A 16,548-nucleotide genomic window follows, 5' to 3' on the forward strand; every position below is an offset into this window, starting at 1 on the left:
TTAACAGACCTGTCTGTATACCTGTAGTAACAATCTAAGATTAATCTGTCAGTCTTGTTTATTTTGTTTCTATTTTTTTACAGAATGTGAGGACATCATCAGAAGGGGAGGTGATGTTTCTCAGATGTATCTGATCAGTCCAGATCCATTCTTCAAACCCTACAAAGTATACTGTGACATGACCACAGAAAAAGGAGGTATGCTGACCAATGGTTTTCAGCAGTAGAGTGTGTCTTATTTCAGTACAGCGGGACGATAAATACTTAACATACATGCCATGTCCCACAACAATGGTCTTGCACTGTACATAAATGGGGATGGTTATGAACTGAAGTTCACACATTTATACCCAGGTATAATAATATTGCATTATACCAGGTATAATAATATTGCATTATACCAGGTATAATAATATTGCAGCTACATGGAGATTAAAAAGAGGATATACATGTAAATAAAGGTTCTACTGTTGGTGGAGGGCTGAGTGGGATGTAAAGACTAACCCATGCCTTATACTTAGTGGTAGGTGGATGTAGAAAAGCCTGACATTAACACAAATGGTGTGAAAAAGCACAGGACAAATGCATATTATTAGGGTCTATATTAGAACAACGAACATTCAAAATGTCGAGTCTTCTAATATACTTAACCATATCAATCGAAAATTTAAAACATCGAACATACAGAACAGCAAATTTTTTCCCTAGGTAAAAAATTTGCTGTTCCAAAACACATACACACAACACAAGCACACCAAACAAACAGCAATCCACACACATACGCCTAAACTCTTACACCTAACCCTGCACTAAACTATACATACACCACTAACTATTTACTTACCTTAACCCAAACTCTAACCCTAAGGTCCGTCACTATCACACAGTCACCTCACCCGCGCCCTAACCCTAACTCACCTACCCTGCCCTAACCCTCACGCCCACACAATCGCACACTTACCTGACCTGCGCCCTAACCCTAACTCACCTAACCCGTCCTAACCCTCAAGTCCACACAATCACACACTTACCTGAACCTGACCCATAACTTTCCACCACAGCACTGAAAATACCGAAGCAACAGAAACGGACAACCAAATTCTTTCCCTAGAAAAAAATTTGGTTTTCTGTTTCTTCGATATTTTCAGCGTTTGCTGAAAATAGGTTGATATTAGAACACTCGACATTTTGAATGTTTGGTGTTTTACTATAGACCCTATTATTACCTAGTGACAAACAGTCATTTTCTTCCTCCCCAAATCCCCGAACTGAGCAGGTGGCATGGCACTGTGCCCTTCCCAAATCCCTGAACTGAGCAGGTGGCATGGCACTGTGCCCTTCCCAAATCCCTGAACTGAGCAAATGGCATGGCACTGTGCCCCTCCCAAATCCCTGAACTGAGCAGGTGGCATGGCACTGTGTCCTTCTCTTTTAGCATGCCAGAGCCTTGATTTTCCTGAATTTCCAGGTCAGTGTAAGGTAAATGTGAGAACAGCTGTGATTGCTGAGGATGAGCAACCCACAATTACATTGTAGACAAACTGGTGCATCATTGTTGTAAGGAGTGACATTCTCCAACGGATGGAGATAGTAATAGGAATCTGAGGTACTTGCTTTACTGCTAGGTAGGGGGATGCCTTGAGAGTAATTAGATAAAACATTTAAAATTTAGGAATAGTTCATAATAAGCTGCAGCCTTAGAGGTGCTCCTACCAAGGCATCTCTACTCTCTCATCCTTTCCTTTGTTGCTATCCAGTTTGGTTAGAAAATGCATACCACAATGCACATATAAGACACAAATGTTGCACCAGGAAGAGATTGTGAACCCCGATGCACATTTACGTTGTGTGTGTTACAACTGGAACACTAATGTATATTACAACCTCCATGAAAGTTATGTATGTTACAAAGGGAGTAGTAGTGCACATCATGATATGCAAGCATTAATATGGCAAATATCACTGTTTTTTCTCTTTTTAATTTTCTAGTCAAAATTAATGTCAGGCATGTCAAGAACTCTTATTCTGTATGTTACTTTGGTTTTCACCACTGATGTTACACTGCTCCATGGTAACAAATTGTGTAATCGTAGTCTGTGTCCTTTCGTTAAAAAAAGGTGAGGATGGAAAATGATTACCCTGAATGGAGACCACTCAACTAAGTGTAGTCCTTTTTAAAATGGCTACATTTGATATGGGTAGAGAATTACCAGATACACAAGATTTAGAAGACTCGCCAATTCAGTTTTTGCTATGTGGAAAACATGAAAATTGACAATTTTACGTGTAAAGACACGAGTTGCACAAAACCAATGTTGATCAAATCAGAAAGGGAATCCATGCTTTCTCTACCTCCCTGACTGAAACTTTGGAACTTGTAGACTGAGGAAAAAGGTGATGAAACTGGTAGAACTTCTGGAATATCTCACCATGTCTAAGAAATAAATGAGCCTGCAGTTGGGCTGGGCATAGGAATGATAGTTCAGATGCAGGTTAATAAAGCCAGTGAATGAGACATGCAGTAACTGGAACAGTAAGACTTCTAGAGGAACAGGGAAGTCAGGACTGTAGGGTGCTTTTTTATGTAAGGGAGTGCATCAGTTATGCAGGGGAGGAAGACTAAGATGGGTTAAGTACTGGCATTGAAGCTGAAGGAGAAAAGAGGGTTGGGGTGGTTTGTTGAAATATTTTATGAAGGACGAAGGATCTCCTTATAGAAAAGATGATGGGATGGGTGAGACAGATGTGGATGTTAGCTACTGAAAATGTTATATACTATTTTTAGACTTGATGGTACCACCATCAAACATATATAGGCAGAGAACAACCTCTGAGGGAGACTAGCTCTCCCTATAAGGACAGAGATCATACAGCTGAGTTGCCACTGAACATGGGCTCAGTTGTAGAAGTTTGACTGAAAAAAAATCAGCTGTGAGAACAAGCATCTCACAGTATGGTCTGTTATTATGAGAATCAGAAAGAAAACTAGATTGAAAAGGAGGTATAGAATTACATATATGGACTTCATTATGCTTGGATGTTTGGTCTAGAAAAGTCCAAAGTTTTCGGAAAATTCATAATCAATGACATATTACTGCAGAACATGAGTTGCTGTGACTGGTGATATGAAAAGACATGAGCAAGAGGAGGACGATGACAAGGAAGAAGCGAATACTGTCATGTTTCATCACTGATGTGCGTGAATGAGTAGGACTAAAGAAGGTGTCTTACAGGAGTCGCACAATATAATATAAATGGTAGGTTATGTGCAAGCCAGAAGTAGGGGTGGAGGCTGAATAGGAACCAGGGTTCATGTGGATGGGCAATGTTTTGCACAACTTTAGCAATGAGGCCAAGTTGGTAAATCTGTGGATCAAGCTGATAAGTGTGTGTGTGTGTGTGTGTGTGTGTGTGTGTGTGTGTGTGTGTGTGTGTGTGTGTGTGTGTGTGTGTGTGTGTGTGTGTGTGTGTGTGTGTGTGTGTGTGTGTGTGTGTGCATGCGCACACATGGTTCCCCTTCAGAAGCCTGAATGTTCATAAGCTCGAAATTCATGAGCCTGAGACCAAAAGCCTGAAAACTCAAAAGCCTGAAACCCAAAAGCTTGAAAACACACAAAATACACATACTGATTTTAATATGGCTTCTCTATTCTTAGCCCTGTGGTGTAAGGTTACGGGTTGGGTTCAGGTAAGTGTGCAATTGTTTTTACATTAGCGTTAGGGGTGGGTTGTGTGTTACGGTTAGGGCGCAGGTTAGGCGTGTGTGCGATAGTGACAGACTTTAGGGTTAGGGGCAGTTTAAGTGAGTTAGGGTTAGGGCGCGGGTTAGGTGAGTGTGCGATAGTAATGGACCTTAGGGTTAGGGTTTGGGTTAAGGTAAGTGGGTAGATAGTAGTGACTTTGTACTGGCATATTAGCATTATTTGTGTTTTCAGGCTTTTGAGTTTCAGGCTTTTGAGTTTTCAGGCTTTTGAGTTTTCAGGCTTTTGGTTTCAAGCTTATGAATATCGAGCTTACTATCATTCAGTCTTCTGAAGGGGAACCACACACATACACGCATGCATGTTGGTGTGTGTGTGTGTGTGTGTGTGTGTGTGTGTGTGTGTGTGTGTGTGTGTGTGTGTGTGTGTGTGTATGTGTGTGTGTGCTGAGGGCCTGGTGAGATATAGGAATAAAGCCCTTATTACCATCCAGTGACCCAGGTTTGATTAGCAGCAGGGAGGATGGGTGTTGTCTATCCTGGGGGAGGGGGGGGCTTTCTGGCTTTGCCTGCAGTACCAGTGGTATCAGGTGAAGGTTTCACAAACCAATGAAAGTTCTATCCTGTCTGGGAGGGGTGGTAGCTACAATGCCTCACATGTGAAGGAGCGTGGCATGCATGGACTGCTGGAGCATTAGGTGGGCTCTGCAATTACATAGGTAGGTATGTCACCACCTGAGGTAGTATTAGGGACATAAAGCACAAGGTCCCTTGATATCTATTTGGATGACAACTCCCATATAGGGTCTTGCCCCTGCAGATCTGTGGTGTGATCCCACACTACCAGGAAACAAATGAGTCTGTGTATGACTGGGGATGCTTGACGGTCAGTTGGTAGAGGGGAGAAAAAGGTACAAAAAATGAACTCTATCATTAAAAAATGGAGTTGGGGATTGGCATAATGGGTAAGATGTTTACCTAACAATCACAAATTTCAAGGTTTGATTTGCCCCTTTGAATGGAAATTGGCTAGGCTAAAAATGGTCCCTAAGGGCAGCTAGCCTAGTACTTACCTAGGATAAAAAAATGTAGAACACTTTTGCTTAATCAGTACTTCTCTAATGTCTTTATCAGTGAGTATTTGCAGAAGATTCCAGTACAGGAGTTGAAAGTGTCTGCAATAATGGAAAAGAAAAAAGAGAAAATGTATAAGGGCATGTTTAAATTAATAAAGAGGCACACAGAAGGCCATGAGGGGACTACTGTGCACCCCATGGTCCTCAAATAAGTACCTGGGTGCCCAATGGTCCACTTGTGAGACTTTTCAGCATGTCCCCTTGGACATATGCAAAGTTATTAGCCAAAAACTGGATGTGTCACCTTGGTATGGTAGAGCTTTGCAAAGATTTTAGTAACCACAGCAGAGCAAGGATGACATTCACCCTAGGAAAAAGTGTAGGAAAAAATATTTTACAAAGTCATTATTTGGAGATCTGCAGCCAAATGCCCTGCTTGCTGTACCCATGCTAACATTGCTTGAAAGGGGAAAGTCTTCTTAGACCCACCTAATCCATTTTTATGATGTGGCTAGAGTTGAGATAAACCACAGAATCTGGCGATGTGGCTTTTCAGAAGAGTACTGACTATATATATATAGAAAAGATTTGTTAACAAGTAAAGAGGATGATGGTGGTAGGGCCAAACTACTGGAGCAGGTTGACAGCTGCCTGGCAGCATTGGGTACAGAGGTTACTGGAGATGTGGATGCACCAAGTACTGTGGTTGCCCTTTTATACTATACACCATTTATTAGTTGGGTAGGAGGGACAACCTGTAGGGTGATGATACCAAGGTATGTGCTGCCATTCATCATCTTCTTTCGGCTGTTCCCGTTAGGGGTTGCCACAAGCAGATCACCTGTTTCCATTTCTTCCTGTCCTCTGCATCTTGCTCTGTCACACCACCCACCTGCATGTCCTCTCTCAGCACATCCATAAACCTTATCTTAGGCCTTCCTCTTTTCCTGTTACCTCGTAGCTTCATCCTTAGCATCTTTTTCCCAATATACTCAGCATCCCTCCTCAGCACATGTCCAAACCAACGTAATCGTGCCTCTCTGGCTTTGTCTCCAAACCTTCCAACCTGGGCTGACCCTCTAATACACTTATTCCTAATCCTGTCCACCCTCGTCACATCCAGTGCAAATCTTAACATCTTTAATTCTGCCACATCCTGCTCAAACTCCTGCCTTTTTGCCAATGCCACTGTCTCCAACCCATATAACATAGCTGGTCTCACTACCCTCTTGTAGACCTTCCCTTTCACTCTTACAGGTACTCGTCTGTCACAAATCACTCCTGACACTTTTCTCCACCCATTCCATCCCACCTGTACTCTCTTCTTCACTTCTCTTCCATACTCACCATTACTCTGAACTATTGACCCCAAGTATTTAAACTCATCCACCTTCGCCACCTCTACTCCTTGCATCCTCACCATTCCTCTATCCTCCCTCTCATTCACACACATATATTCTGTCTTATTCCTGCTGACCTTCATTCCTCTTCTCTCTAGAGCATATCTCCATCTCTCCAGGGTCTCCTCCACCTGTTCCCTACTCTCACTGCAGATCACAATGCCATCTGCAAACATCATAGTCCATGGGGACTCTTGTCTGATCTCGTCTGTCAACCTGTCCATCACCATTACAAATAAGAAAGGGCTCAGAGCTGATCCTTGATGTAACCCCACCTCCACCTTAAATGCATCCATCACTCCCACCGCAGACCTCACCACTGTCACACTACCCTCGTACATATCCTGTACCACTCTTACATACTTCTCATGGGCATGTGCCCATGTTACTCTTACATACTTCTCAAGGCATGTGCTGCCAGTATTGATTATAAATATTGGGGCAAATCTGCAGGAATACTGAGGTAGTTTTACTGTAAACAGTTGGCATTTAACATCAGAATATTTAACTTAATTCACTTAGCAGAAAAAAAAATAACAAGGTGTATGATCTTTTGGAGAGAGGATGTGGTACTTAAATAAGGAGAAAAAATAACAAGGTGTATGATCTTTTGGAGAGAGGATGTGGTACTTAAATAAGGAGAAAAAGAGATGTCTGAAAGTCCTATAACCATGCTCATGTCTCATTCTGCTTAGTGTAGCATCCAAAAGTTATAACAACATTAAAGATGACTTATCTGATCAATGTGGGAAGGCTGTAAATGGAAGGAATAAGACATTCAAATGTACAGCCAAGGGTTGGGTCAGTTAATATATCTGTTCATTGCTTTACTAATAAACAGACTGCAGCTTTATTTATGAAAGTGACAGTGGTTAGTTATGTTGTTTTCAGGCCTCAGAGAGTGGAGAAGGATCTGAGACTCTGTATGCTATTTTCAGGTCACCACTGTCAAGGACTCTTTCCGTCAATGATATTTAATGTCTTCTTTCAGTAAATATACAATGACTATACAGGTTCATAGGTTCATAGGTTTATACTAGGCTATCTGCCCTAGGGCATTTATAAGCCTAGCCAGAGTGTGTTTGGCTTTCGCCACCCATTTTAAATTAATTTTGCTATGCCCTTTTTCGAGGTTAGTATACTGTGCCTCTGTCTAACAGTGACACAGAAGTGATACCCGGGGTAAACCTACGATCTCCCATCCACTCATCAAGATTCCTCTTGAAGAGAGTCAGTGAGGGACTCTGCCTAACCTGGACTGGGATTTTATTCCAGAGTGAAGGGAGCCTCTGGGTTTTGAATCTGTCCCTCCAGCATGTCCTATTTATTTCAGTGCTGAGGTTCAAGTCTCTGGAGCACGTAGCTCGATGGGATTTGGATTTTCTGAGGTGCAGCATGTCCATTAATTCCAGGTTGGACATGGCTTTATACGTCAGGCACAGATCGCCTCTGAGCAGGCGGTATGCCACTGAGTAGAGCTGGAGTTTCTTTAACCGGGCAGCATATGGCATCTGCTTGAGCTCTTTGATCCTCTTGGTGAGGTACTTTTGGGGTCTTTCCAGTTGCTGCAGGTGTCTGGTAAGGTACTTCCCAAAAGGGGCATTATATTCAATTATGGGCCTGATGAGGGATGAGTAAAGAGGCACGATGACCTCCCCTGATCTAGATGTGAATCCCTTCATGATTAGGTGGGCTATATAAAATGTTTTTCTAACCACTTTGGCCACGTGGTTGTCAAATGAGAGATTGCTATCAACTTTCAGGTGGCACACAATATTTTTCAATTTAACATGGGAGTCTTTTACAAGGGATTTCTGACTTCTTGTTTTTTTGTACCAGTAAAGATATATCAAAAAGGGGATTAACTGAAGTCCAGAAGGAAACATATCATTGCATTGTTTCTCCAAAACAACCACAGAGAGGTTTAAAGCTAGCATCACATAAAACATATCACGTGTGTCTGGTGGTTAATATATGATACACATTAAAAGGCAGATAGCTAGCAGTTCTTAGTATGTGACTGAGAGATAATGGCCTAAATAAGGAATTGATGTTTATAGGTTCATGGGTACTTACTAGGCTGTTGCTATGTGAGAATATTTATAAGCCTAGCCAGGTATTCTCATGAAGGTTTTAGCCCTTATATTTTTAGTACAAGTTACCCAAAGATGAGCAGAACAAATGTAAGACAGAAAAGATTAATGGTAATACCAGATGACTTTATTTTCTCAACAGGATGGACAACGATACAGAACAGACAAGATGGCAGCATTGACTTTGGCAGAAGATGGGATGATTACAGATCTGGTTTTGGAAATATTGCATTGCCTGGCAGCAAGAAGTTCTGTGAAGTCCCAGGTAAGCTTAAAATAAACTTATTCTATAACTGTGCCAATGAACAAAACATTATTCCTTGTAAAATGATTAACTTCCTTGTAAAACTAGGTGGATGCATGGCATAGAAAGTTAGAGTTAAATCCCTGACTACAGCTTATGTGATCTGAGTTTAAATAGCAGATCAGGGACTTGGTGAAGTTGGCAGGGAGGATGGGAGTGCCCATCCTTGGGGATGTTTGGTGGTTCCCAACTTTTGCTGATGCTCCAGGGTTAGTGAAGACTTGTGTGTACCAACAATCCCTAAACAATCTGAGTGAACACTACTGTTACTCAGGACTCCACTTCAGCTATGTATTTTTTTAGAAAGCCATTCTGCAAAAAAAAAAAAAACAAAAAAAAAAAATATATATATATATATATATATATATATATATATGTATTATTTCTCTCTCTTTGTTAATCTTTGCCTGATTCTTTCTCACATTTTCCCAGAACCCATTATTCTATCCATCTATATGCAATTCAGGTTTGTGGAGATTGGGTCAGAACCTATCCTAGCAAGCAACAGGTGTAAGACAGGAACCAGGTAGAGATGTGACTCCGTTTTATTGTGGGGCATAAACTCTCACTCATAAAGGGATGATTTATCTCAGTTCTCTTGCCAACCTGTCTTTGTAATAATGTAGGAGGAAACTTTCACAAAACTAACATAAACCCAGAGAGAGAATATGCATGCCCCACAAAGAGGGCTTCAGGGACAAGAATCAAACCAAGAATCAATCACTTTGAGGCAAAATTACTAAACGCCTAACCCTTTTGCAATCCTTCACTTCAAATGTATCATCTTTAGTAAAGAATCATGGCAGAATTATCATTTCAGCCTTGAAAAACACACATATCACCACTTTCTACTCTCTTAGCATTCTTCACAGTTGCATACTACAACCACTTACCAAATGGTTATACTTCTCATAATAATTTTAATATGTATTAACTCATTATAATATTGTAATCATTACTGAATGTCTATTGTATGTCTCCCTCAGTACTGAATTAGTTTACTTTCATGTTTTCTGAAACTGTACTTGAGATCAGTATGTAAATCACTCATATGTTGTTAAATTCTCCCTGTGCTAGAGTTCCGGGCTGCTCCTCTTCCCCGTGTCACATCTCCAAGCTCACTCTCACCCTATTTGATTTACCCCCTTTTCTGCAAAACCCTGGAGCAATCATTCACTAACAGTTGGACTTTTTTATTAGAATGAGCTACTCACATACTGCCAACATGGCTTATCGACTGGTAGAAACACTCTTACAGAGATATGTATGCTGATGCTGTTCTTAATGCCACAGGCCATGGACACTTAAGAGGCAAATCGAATGAAAGCTACTTGTAATCCATTTTTAGGTATTTTAGAAAGGGTTCCAGAGTTCGAATCATCACATTAGCATTTGTGATTAGTAATGTGCAAGGATTTTGCATTTTTAATATCAAGATTGCGATATTGCAGAGATTTCACCTTTCCCTCAGATAGTCAGTACATTAAGTATTAGAGGTATGGGAGGTATGTTCCTCCATGCGAGGGTGTGCAGGAGGATTTGCTTTCTACTGTGACAGCTTATTGATAATATTGATTTTTTTATGATTGTACTTATAAGCATCTATCACATAAAAATCACTTTAGCTATGTTGACTTTCAAAAGTGCTAATACTGTGAAAAAATGCCTGACTCTGTGGCTCTGAAGAAAATTCTCTTACTGAAACCCAGCTGATTGAGGGTCATTTAACATCCCCAGCACCAGAAGATCCAGGCTGGGGAGGAGGAGTGAAAGGGCATGTCCTACTCACCTTTTCTGGGAGGTGGGAAGGGTAACACACAGTCAGGGAGCAGACAGAGAAGTGCAATTTCTCTTGTGGAGACCAGAAAAACTGTTTGCTGTGCTTGAAGGGAGGGCTCAGAATGAAGGCACTAGCTGACAATATCCCTCGTGCAAGTGAAGGACAACCAGAGAAGATAGCCCATTGCATGCCCCCTCTGGCTCCACAAGCCAGATGGTCATGAAGATGATAAGGCTGTCAGTCTCAGTGATGGGCCCTTCAAAATGACCCTCACCCAGGTAATGGGGGATGAATGGATCAATTGGCTGGATGGAGGCTGATGGTCTACAGGTAGCGCGAGCAAAAGAGTGCAAATAAATAAATAAATAAATAAATAAATGGATATATAAATACATAAATATTCTGAAAGAATGGTCCCAAGTAATGGATAATAACTCTAGAGACATTATTTGTTACGTATACCTTAATTAGTTACACATTTAAACATAATGCAAAAAATACAAGATGTGAAATGACATCCTGTCTACTTTAATAGAGCATGTCCCCATGTTCTGAGTTTGCATCATAAACATAAGACAGCTGTACGAATGATGGGCAGGATGACAACAGAGTAGTTTGTGTTAAGTGTTAAATAATAGTAAATGGCAGTGATAAGTGGTGGAGATCTCAGGACTGAGTTAAGTCAGGGGTTCTCAGGGGAAATAAGGCATGCTAAACTGCTAACTAAATAAAATGTTATATACCTTGTACTGTAACTTAATAAACAATATTTCATTTCTTCCAGGAGGCTTTCTATTACTTTTATAAAAATGCATGACATATCATGAATACCACATTTTCTATTTTGTGTTAGTCCTAATTATTAATATGAATTGGTTTAGCTCTTTGTATAAAACAAATACAGCAGAGCAGACCTCTGGAAAACCTCAGCTATATTGCTGCTAGTATAAAAAAAAAACAAAAATCTCATTGTATACTCCACATGAAATTGTGTAATATATTGCAAACTAATATCTGACTGCTTATTATTTTTAGGTGAATATTGGCTTGGAAATGACAAAATCAGCCAGCTAACTAAATTAGGACCCACTGAGCTGTTGATCGAAATGGAAGACTGGGAGGGAAAGAAGGCAACAGCTATTTATAATCGGTTTACTATACAGAATGAACAAAGCAATTATCGTCTGTCATTGTCTGGCTACAGGGGTACTGCTGGCAATGCACTAATAGATGGAGCTTCACAGTTGTTTGGAGAGAACCGCACCATGACAATTCACAACGACATGATGTTCAGCACCTATGATAGAGATAATGATGGATGGTAAGTTAGGGATTTCTACCATTATGCAAGTTTAATCTAACCTTTCTGCCTTCTTGTTAGTAGTTTTAGGGGTTAAATTCTAATTCACCCTCATGTGGTTACACTGAGTTTATTTGCAACCATTAGTTACCGCTATATTAGAATATTCAACTACTTTTCGGGGACTGGCATAAAAAATTCTGGCAACTGATGAGAACAGGACATTAGTTGCAATTCATAAATATATTGCATATGCAGCAGGGAGATTGGGCACTGTAAACTAGCCATAGGTGTGTGTGAATGTTCATGTGCGTGTATTCAAAAGAACAACTGTGACAGGGCTAGCCACTCGGTGGTTTGACCACTGGCTGTAGATGATGGCTACTGTTGATGTGACACCCCTACCTCATGTGCAAAAAAACAGGAAAAGGAGTTATTTAATGGATGGATGGATGGATCAGACAATAAAACACTTGCTACATATAAAATGTATGTGTATGTGTGTGTGCATGTGACTGTGTGTGTGTGTGTGTGTGTGTGTGTGTGTGTGTGTGTGTGTGTGTGTGTGTATGTGTGTGTGTGTGTGTGTGTGTGTGTGTGTGTGTGTATGTAAGTGTGGCGATATGTATATCTATATTTTATATATATATATATATATATATATATATATATATATATATATATATATATATATATATATATATATATATACATATATATGGATCTAGGACTATTGAACGAAAGTTCAATAGTCCGAATCCACAATCATCGAACACACTTTAATGAAAGCGCTTTCACCAAAAACGCGCTTTCGTTAAAGTGTGTTAAATAAACAAAACAATAAATCTACTTTTATGCAGGGGGCAAGCCCCCCTGCACCCACCATGTGGGGGCTGTGCCCCCCACACTCCCCGTACTTTAATATTCTCACTCCGAGATCGCACTACAGAGAGGAAAAGGGAATATTCCCTTATCCACACTATAGTATGATCTCCGCAACAGGCATACTTACGCAAAAGTGCTTTCAGTGAAAAGCACTTTCGCATAAGTATGCCCGGCCAATAGTGATTCGGTGATGTTGTCATTCGGGGATCAGTGCGGATCCCATATATATATATGTGAGTGTGTGTGTGTGTGTGTGTGTGTGTGTGTGTGTGTGTGTGTGTGTGTGTGTGTGTGTGTAAGCCTGGTCACTTAATTTTGAGTATAAAATAATAATCTAACCCCCTTGTCTACCATAACAGATATGGCACAACAGGATTTTTGCTTTAATTTGGGTATAAATACTACAGATATTTGTTTATTTGTTTGTGTATTTATGCATGTATGCATGCATATAAGTATATATTTAATTATCTACTTATTTATGTTATGCTAACAAGATTAGTCTTACTGGGCCAACAGTCAGTTTTCTGGGGCAATCCAAAGTGGAATTCATACCAACTAGGGAAGTATGACCAAGGAGCAAGAAACTCCTCTAGTCTTTTCGATAAGTGCCATGGGACCCTTTTACATCCAGCTGAGTTACCCAAAACTTAAACAGGTGGTACTTCAATTTAATGACTCATCTAAAGGACACACATTCAGGAGCACAGCACCCCCTTATGTTACACTGCTGTGCCAGTACTAGAATATTAATCCAAGTAACTGGTGTGACTGTTTTACTAAAATGAAACATGCTGTCCAACAACACCAGTAATACTACAATAATAATTAGTAGTAATAATAATAATAATAATAATAATAATAATAATAATAATAATAATACTAAGCATATTATATTAAATCTTATTTGATTTATACTACTCTGTTTGCATTTTTGTTGTACAAATCTTTTAAGCTAAAATGTTCTTCAGTTTAAGGAGTAGAATGCTTGAAGTAATATAACAATTAATTAACTATTAAATGTATTGTAACTATTCACACTGTTGATAAGCTGTTATAACTAATACGTTTTTCAGTGCTGCCACTGCGAACTAACACATACTGCCTTGTTATTGTTTTACACCATTTAACCTACTCATGTTGTCTTGCTTTCATTTGAAATGCATGCAGAAACAGTCGTCCTATTGTCCTTCTTTAGAATGCTAACAACAACTGGATTTTATTCATTAAGACATTTTTAACATAATTATTTTTCTAATGAATTACATGTGTGATGCTTTAACTTAGATGATTTTACTAATCCTGTCTCACACATCAATAAAACTCACAATCATTATGAATAGACCAATGTTTATAGGAATATACAGGCATTCCTGCATTCTATAAGTTGTGTAGAAGCTGCGATATGAGGTAATAAATATGTATCACAATTAATAACGTCCTGTTTTTTTTTTTCTTAGGTTCTCAATAGACCCACAAAAACAGTGTGCTAAAGAGGATGGTGGTGGCTGGTGGTACAACCGTTGTCATTCAGCCAATCCAAATGGAAGATATTACTGGGGTGGAGCATACTCAAAGGACATGACACTACACGGCACAGATGATGGCGTTGTATGGATGAACTTGAAGGGGTCATGGTATTCCTTGAAGAGAATATCTATGAAAATTCGTGCAGTCTTTGGGCAAAGTAAATAAAATGTTGTTAAAAAGGAAAACTAAACAAATTAATGCAGAAAATACAGAAGCAGTTTACCCTGTCATGTGACTTTTTGTTTCGTTTTTTGTAATAAACTCATTATAATTATAAGGTTACAATTTGTCTGCTGAAGTTTATAGCACTTCAAACACATTCACAGATAGCTCTTTTTAATCTTCTTGCATTTTTAAAACTGTGGCTTCCAAGGTTATGCAGCTCTGCTTCAATAATGCCGCCAGTCATCTATAGAAGCATGCTCTTCCTCAGGATCCATTTGCTATGCAGTGTTTATGTTTGGGGTTGGAGAGCTCCTTTCCTCCCATACGTCTATGTTCAAATTTTTTGTCTTTAGTTATCAGAGCTATAATTCTCAGACTCTGTTGACTCGTATTTCAGCAGTACCCTTTTTTAGTGCTGTTCATACAAGGTTAGAATAACACAGGTACTAAGACAGCTAGCAGCCAAGTTTGTATTGTATCAATGGCTTTGTATTTCATACCTATTTCAATGATTTCACCTGTAGTAGATTCACTGGCCGTAGGTCACATGTCTTTAAATCTGCATGGTATTTCACTCAAAATATGTTGCTCAGTGCTAGCATTGTATCTTCTAGAAACTATTTTAGGAAGAAAAAAATATCATATCTCTTATCACAAAACCAACTTATTTTCGCTCACAAAGTCATTCACAACCCCTGCAACTGCCCTGCTCTCTCAAACCTAATATAACCCAACTCTACCTGTAGAACCTTTAGATCATCCAACAAACTTATGCTAAACGTTACCCAGTCTCACAACTATTATGGTGATTCCCTCTACTCCTACAAAATAGCTAAGGATTGGAACTCTCTTCCTCAACACATCCAGACTAACCCAAATCTGTCCCCTTTTAAAAACGTCTTAAAGGAGCATCTCAGTAGTCACTGGCTCTGCAACTGTATAGTTCCTGGGTAATTCCACTTCCTTTTTCTACTTCACTAACACCTTTTTATTATAACCTTTAATTTTCTTTTTAATAAACAAGGGGTTTATCATCCCACTCTGACAAACAATCCAGATCACATACTGACATTGTCTGAATGGTCCTTGTATATTAGTTTGCACACTGCTGCCTTTCTAACTGCACATACTGTTAACTTGCTGAATTCTTTTCATATTCTTTCACTCCATTATATTGTACTGCTCATGTGAATTTGTTAAAATGCATTCTTACTTTATGTATATAATAGCTGTCATTCTTTTATTCGCTGTACTGGAGATTTTCTCCCTGGGTCTTCACTGAAAATGGGCTACTAGCCCAGTCGGACACTACCCAGTTAACTAATGTAAATAAGTAAATAATGCTAGCACAAATGTCTATCGCCATACCTGCGAGGATTCGGGCCAGAACACTGATTGCAGAATTCACATTCACTAACATTACAGAACAAACTTCACATGTCACTAACCTTGACTTTTACAAAAACACTAAAATGGTGTTTTTGCGGAGTTCAATCCCTTTTGCACCACCACATCCCCAAGACTCTACATCTGTTCACTTTGAGATCACTTAAAACTAAGCTAAGGCAATACCCCCGCTACCCATCTATGATTCAGCAACCTCTAAGTTCTGTAAAACAATCTTCAGTGTTAGTGTCCTTGAAAATTTTCTACAATGTAATGGTACATAACAATATCCCTGCCACATGGGGATTTCTGGTAACTACAGCAAAGTCTTACTTTGCCATTGTCAAAAGTGAGTAAATAGCTTTAAAAAATCTGTATGACACTATATTTAAAGGGAGATGTGAGGGTGACATTTGTCATTCAGTAGATAATGCATACACTGAATTATTTTTCTGCTCACATTTATATTGTTGGTAGTGTAAAGGATCTTAGAAAAAAACAGATGCAGTGCTAAACATCTTGCCCCTTTTGCCATGTCTGTTCTTGACAACTTAAAAATGTCTCTTTTTCTTGTTTTTAACATTTCCAAACTACTCTGCAGATGAGCCAGGCTATCATATCCTCTATAGACCTGCCCACTCCCTGCTCTACCCCACAAAAAGCAACATATTTTTCTTGAGTTTCCCAGTGCACAGACCTGTAGTATTCTGTGTCATAATGGTATAAATCATTGGACTGCTGCCAGTGGTAACAATCTAACTATATCTAACAGATGCTATATGCACTTGGTCACAAATTTTAATGTGGGTACTGACAAGTCTGAGCACATATGCCTGGAGATCAGTGTCAACATCTGTACTTTTGTGATACCAGGCTTATCAGGCTTTTTATGCTGATTCGGTTACAGCTGGTGTTACTACTTATCTTTAT

At 39.5% G+C, this 16,548-nt stretch overlaps 1 protein-coding gene across 1 annotated transcript in view; it reads left to right on the forward strand.

The window, feature by feature from the left end:
- Positions 1-14,349, forward strand: part of FGB (fibrinogen beta chain) — a 48,616-nt gene extending 34,267 nt beyond the window's left edge. Inside the window, exons 5-8 of the mRNA XM_044062431.1 lie at positions 84-197; positions 8,411-8,533; positions 11,388-11,673; positions 13,998-14,349. Of these exons, the coding sequence (XP_043918366.1) occupies positions 84-197; positions 8,411-8,533; positions 11,388-11,673; positions 13,998-14,232 (758 nt within the window). The 3' untranslated portion in view covers positions 14,233-14,349. The remainder of the gene's footprint in view (positions 1-83; positions 198-8,410; positions 8,534-11,387; positions 11,674-13,997) is intronic.
- The last annotated feature ends 2,199 nt before the right edge of the window (positions 14,350-16,548 follow it).

The sequence above is a fragment of the Protopterus annectens genome, chromosome 2.part1, assembly GCF_019279795.1.
Source record: "Protopterus annectens isolate FY-2018-M chromosome 2.part1, PAN1.0, whole genome shotgun sequence".
NCBI lineage: Eukaryota > Metazoa > Chordata > Ceratodontiformes > Protopteridae > Protopterus > Protopterus annectens.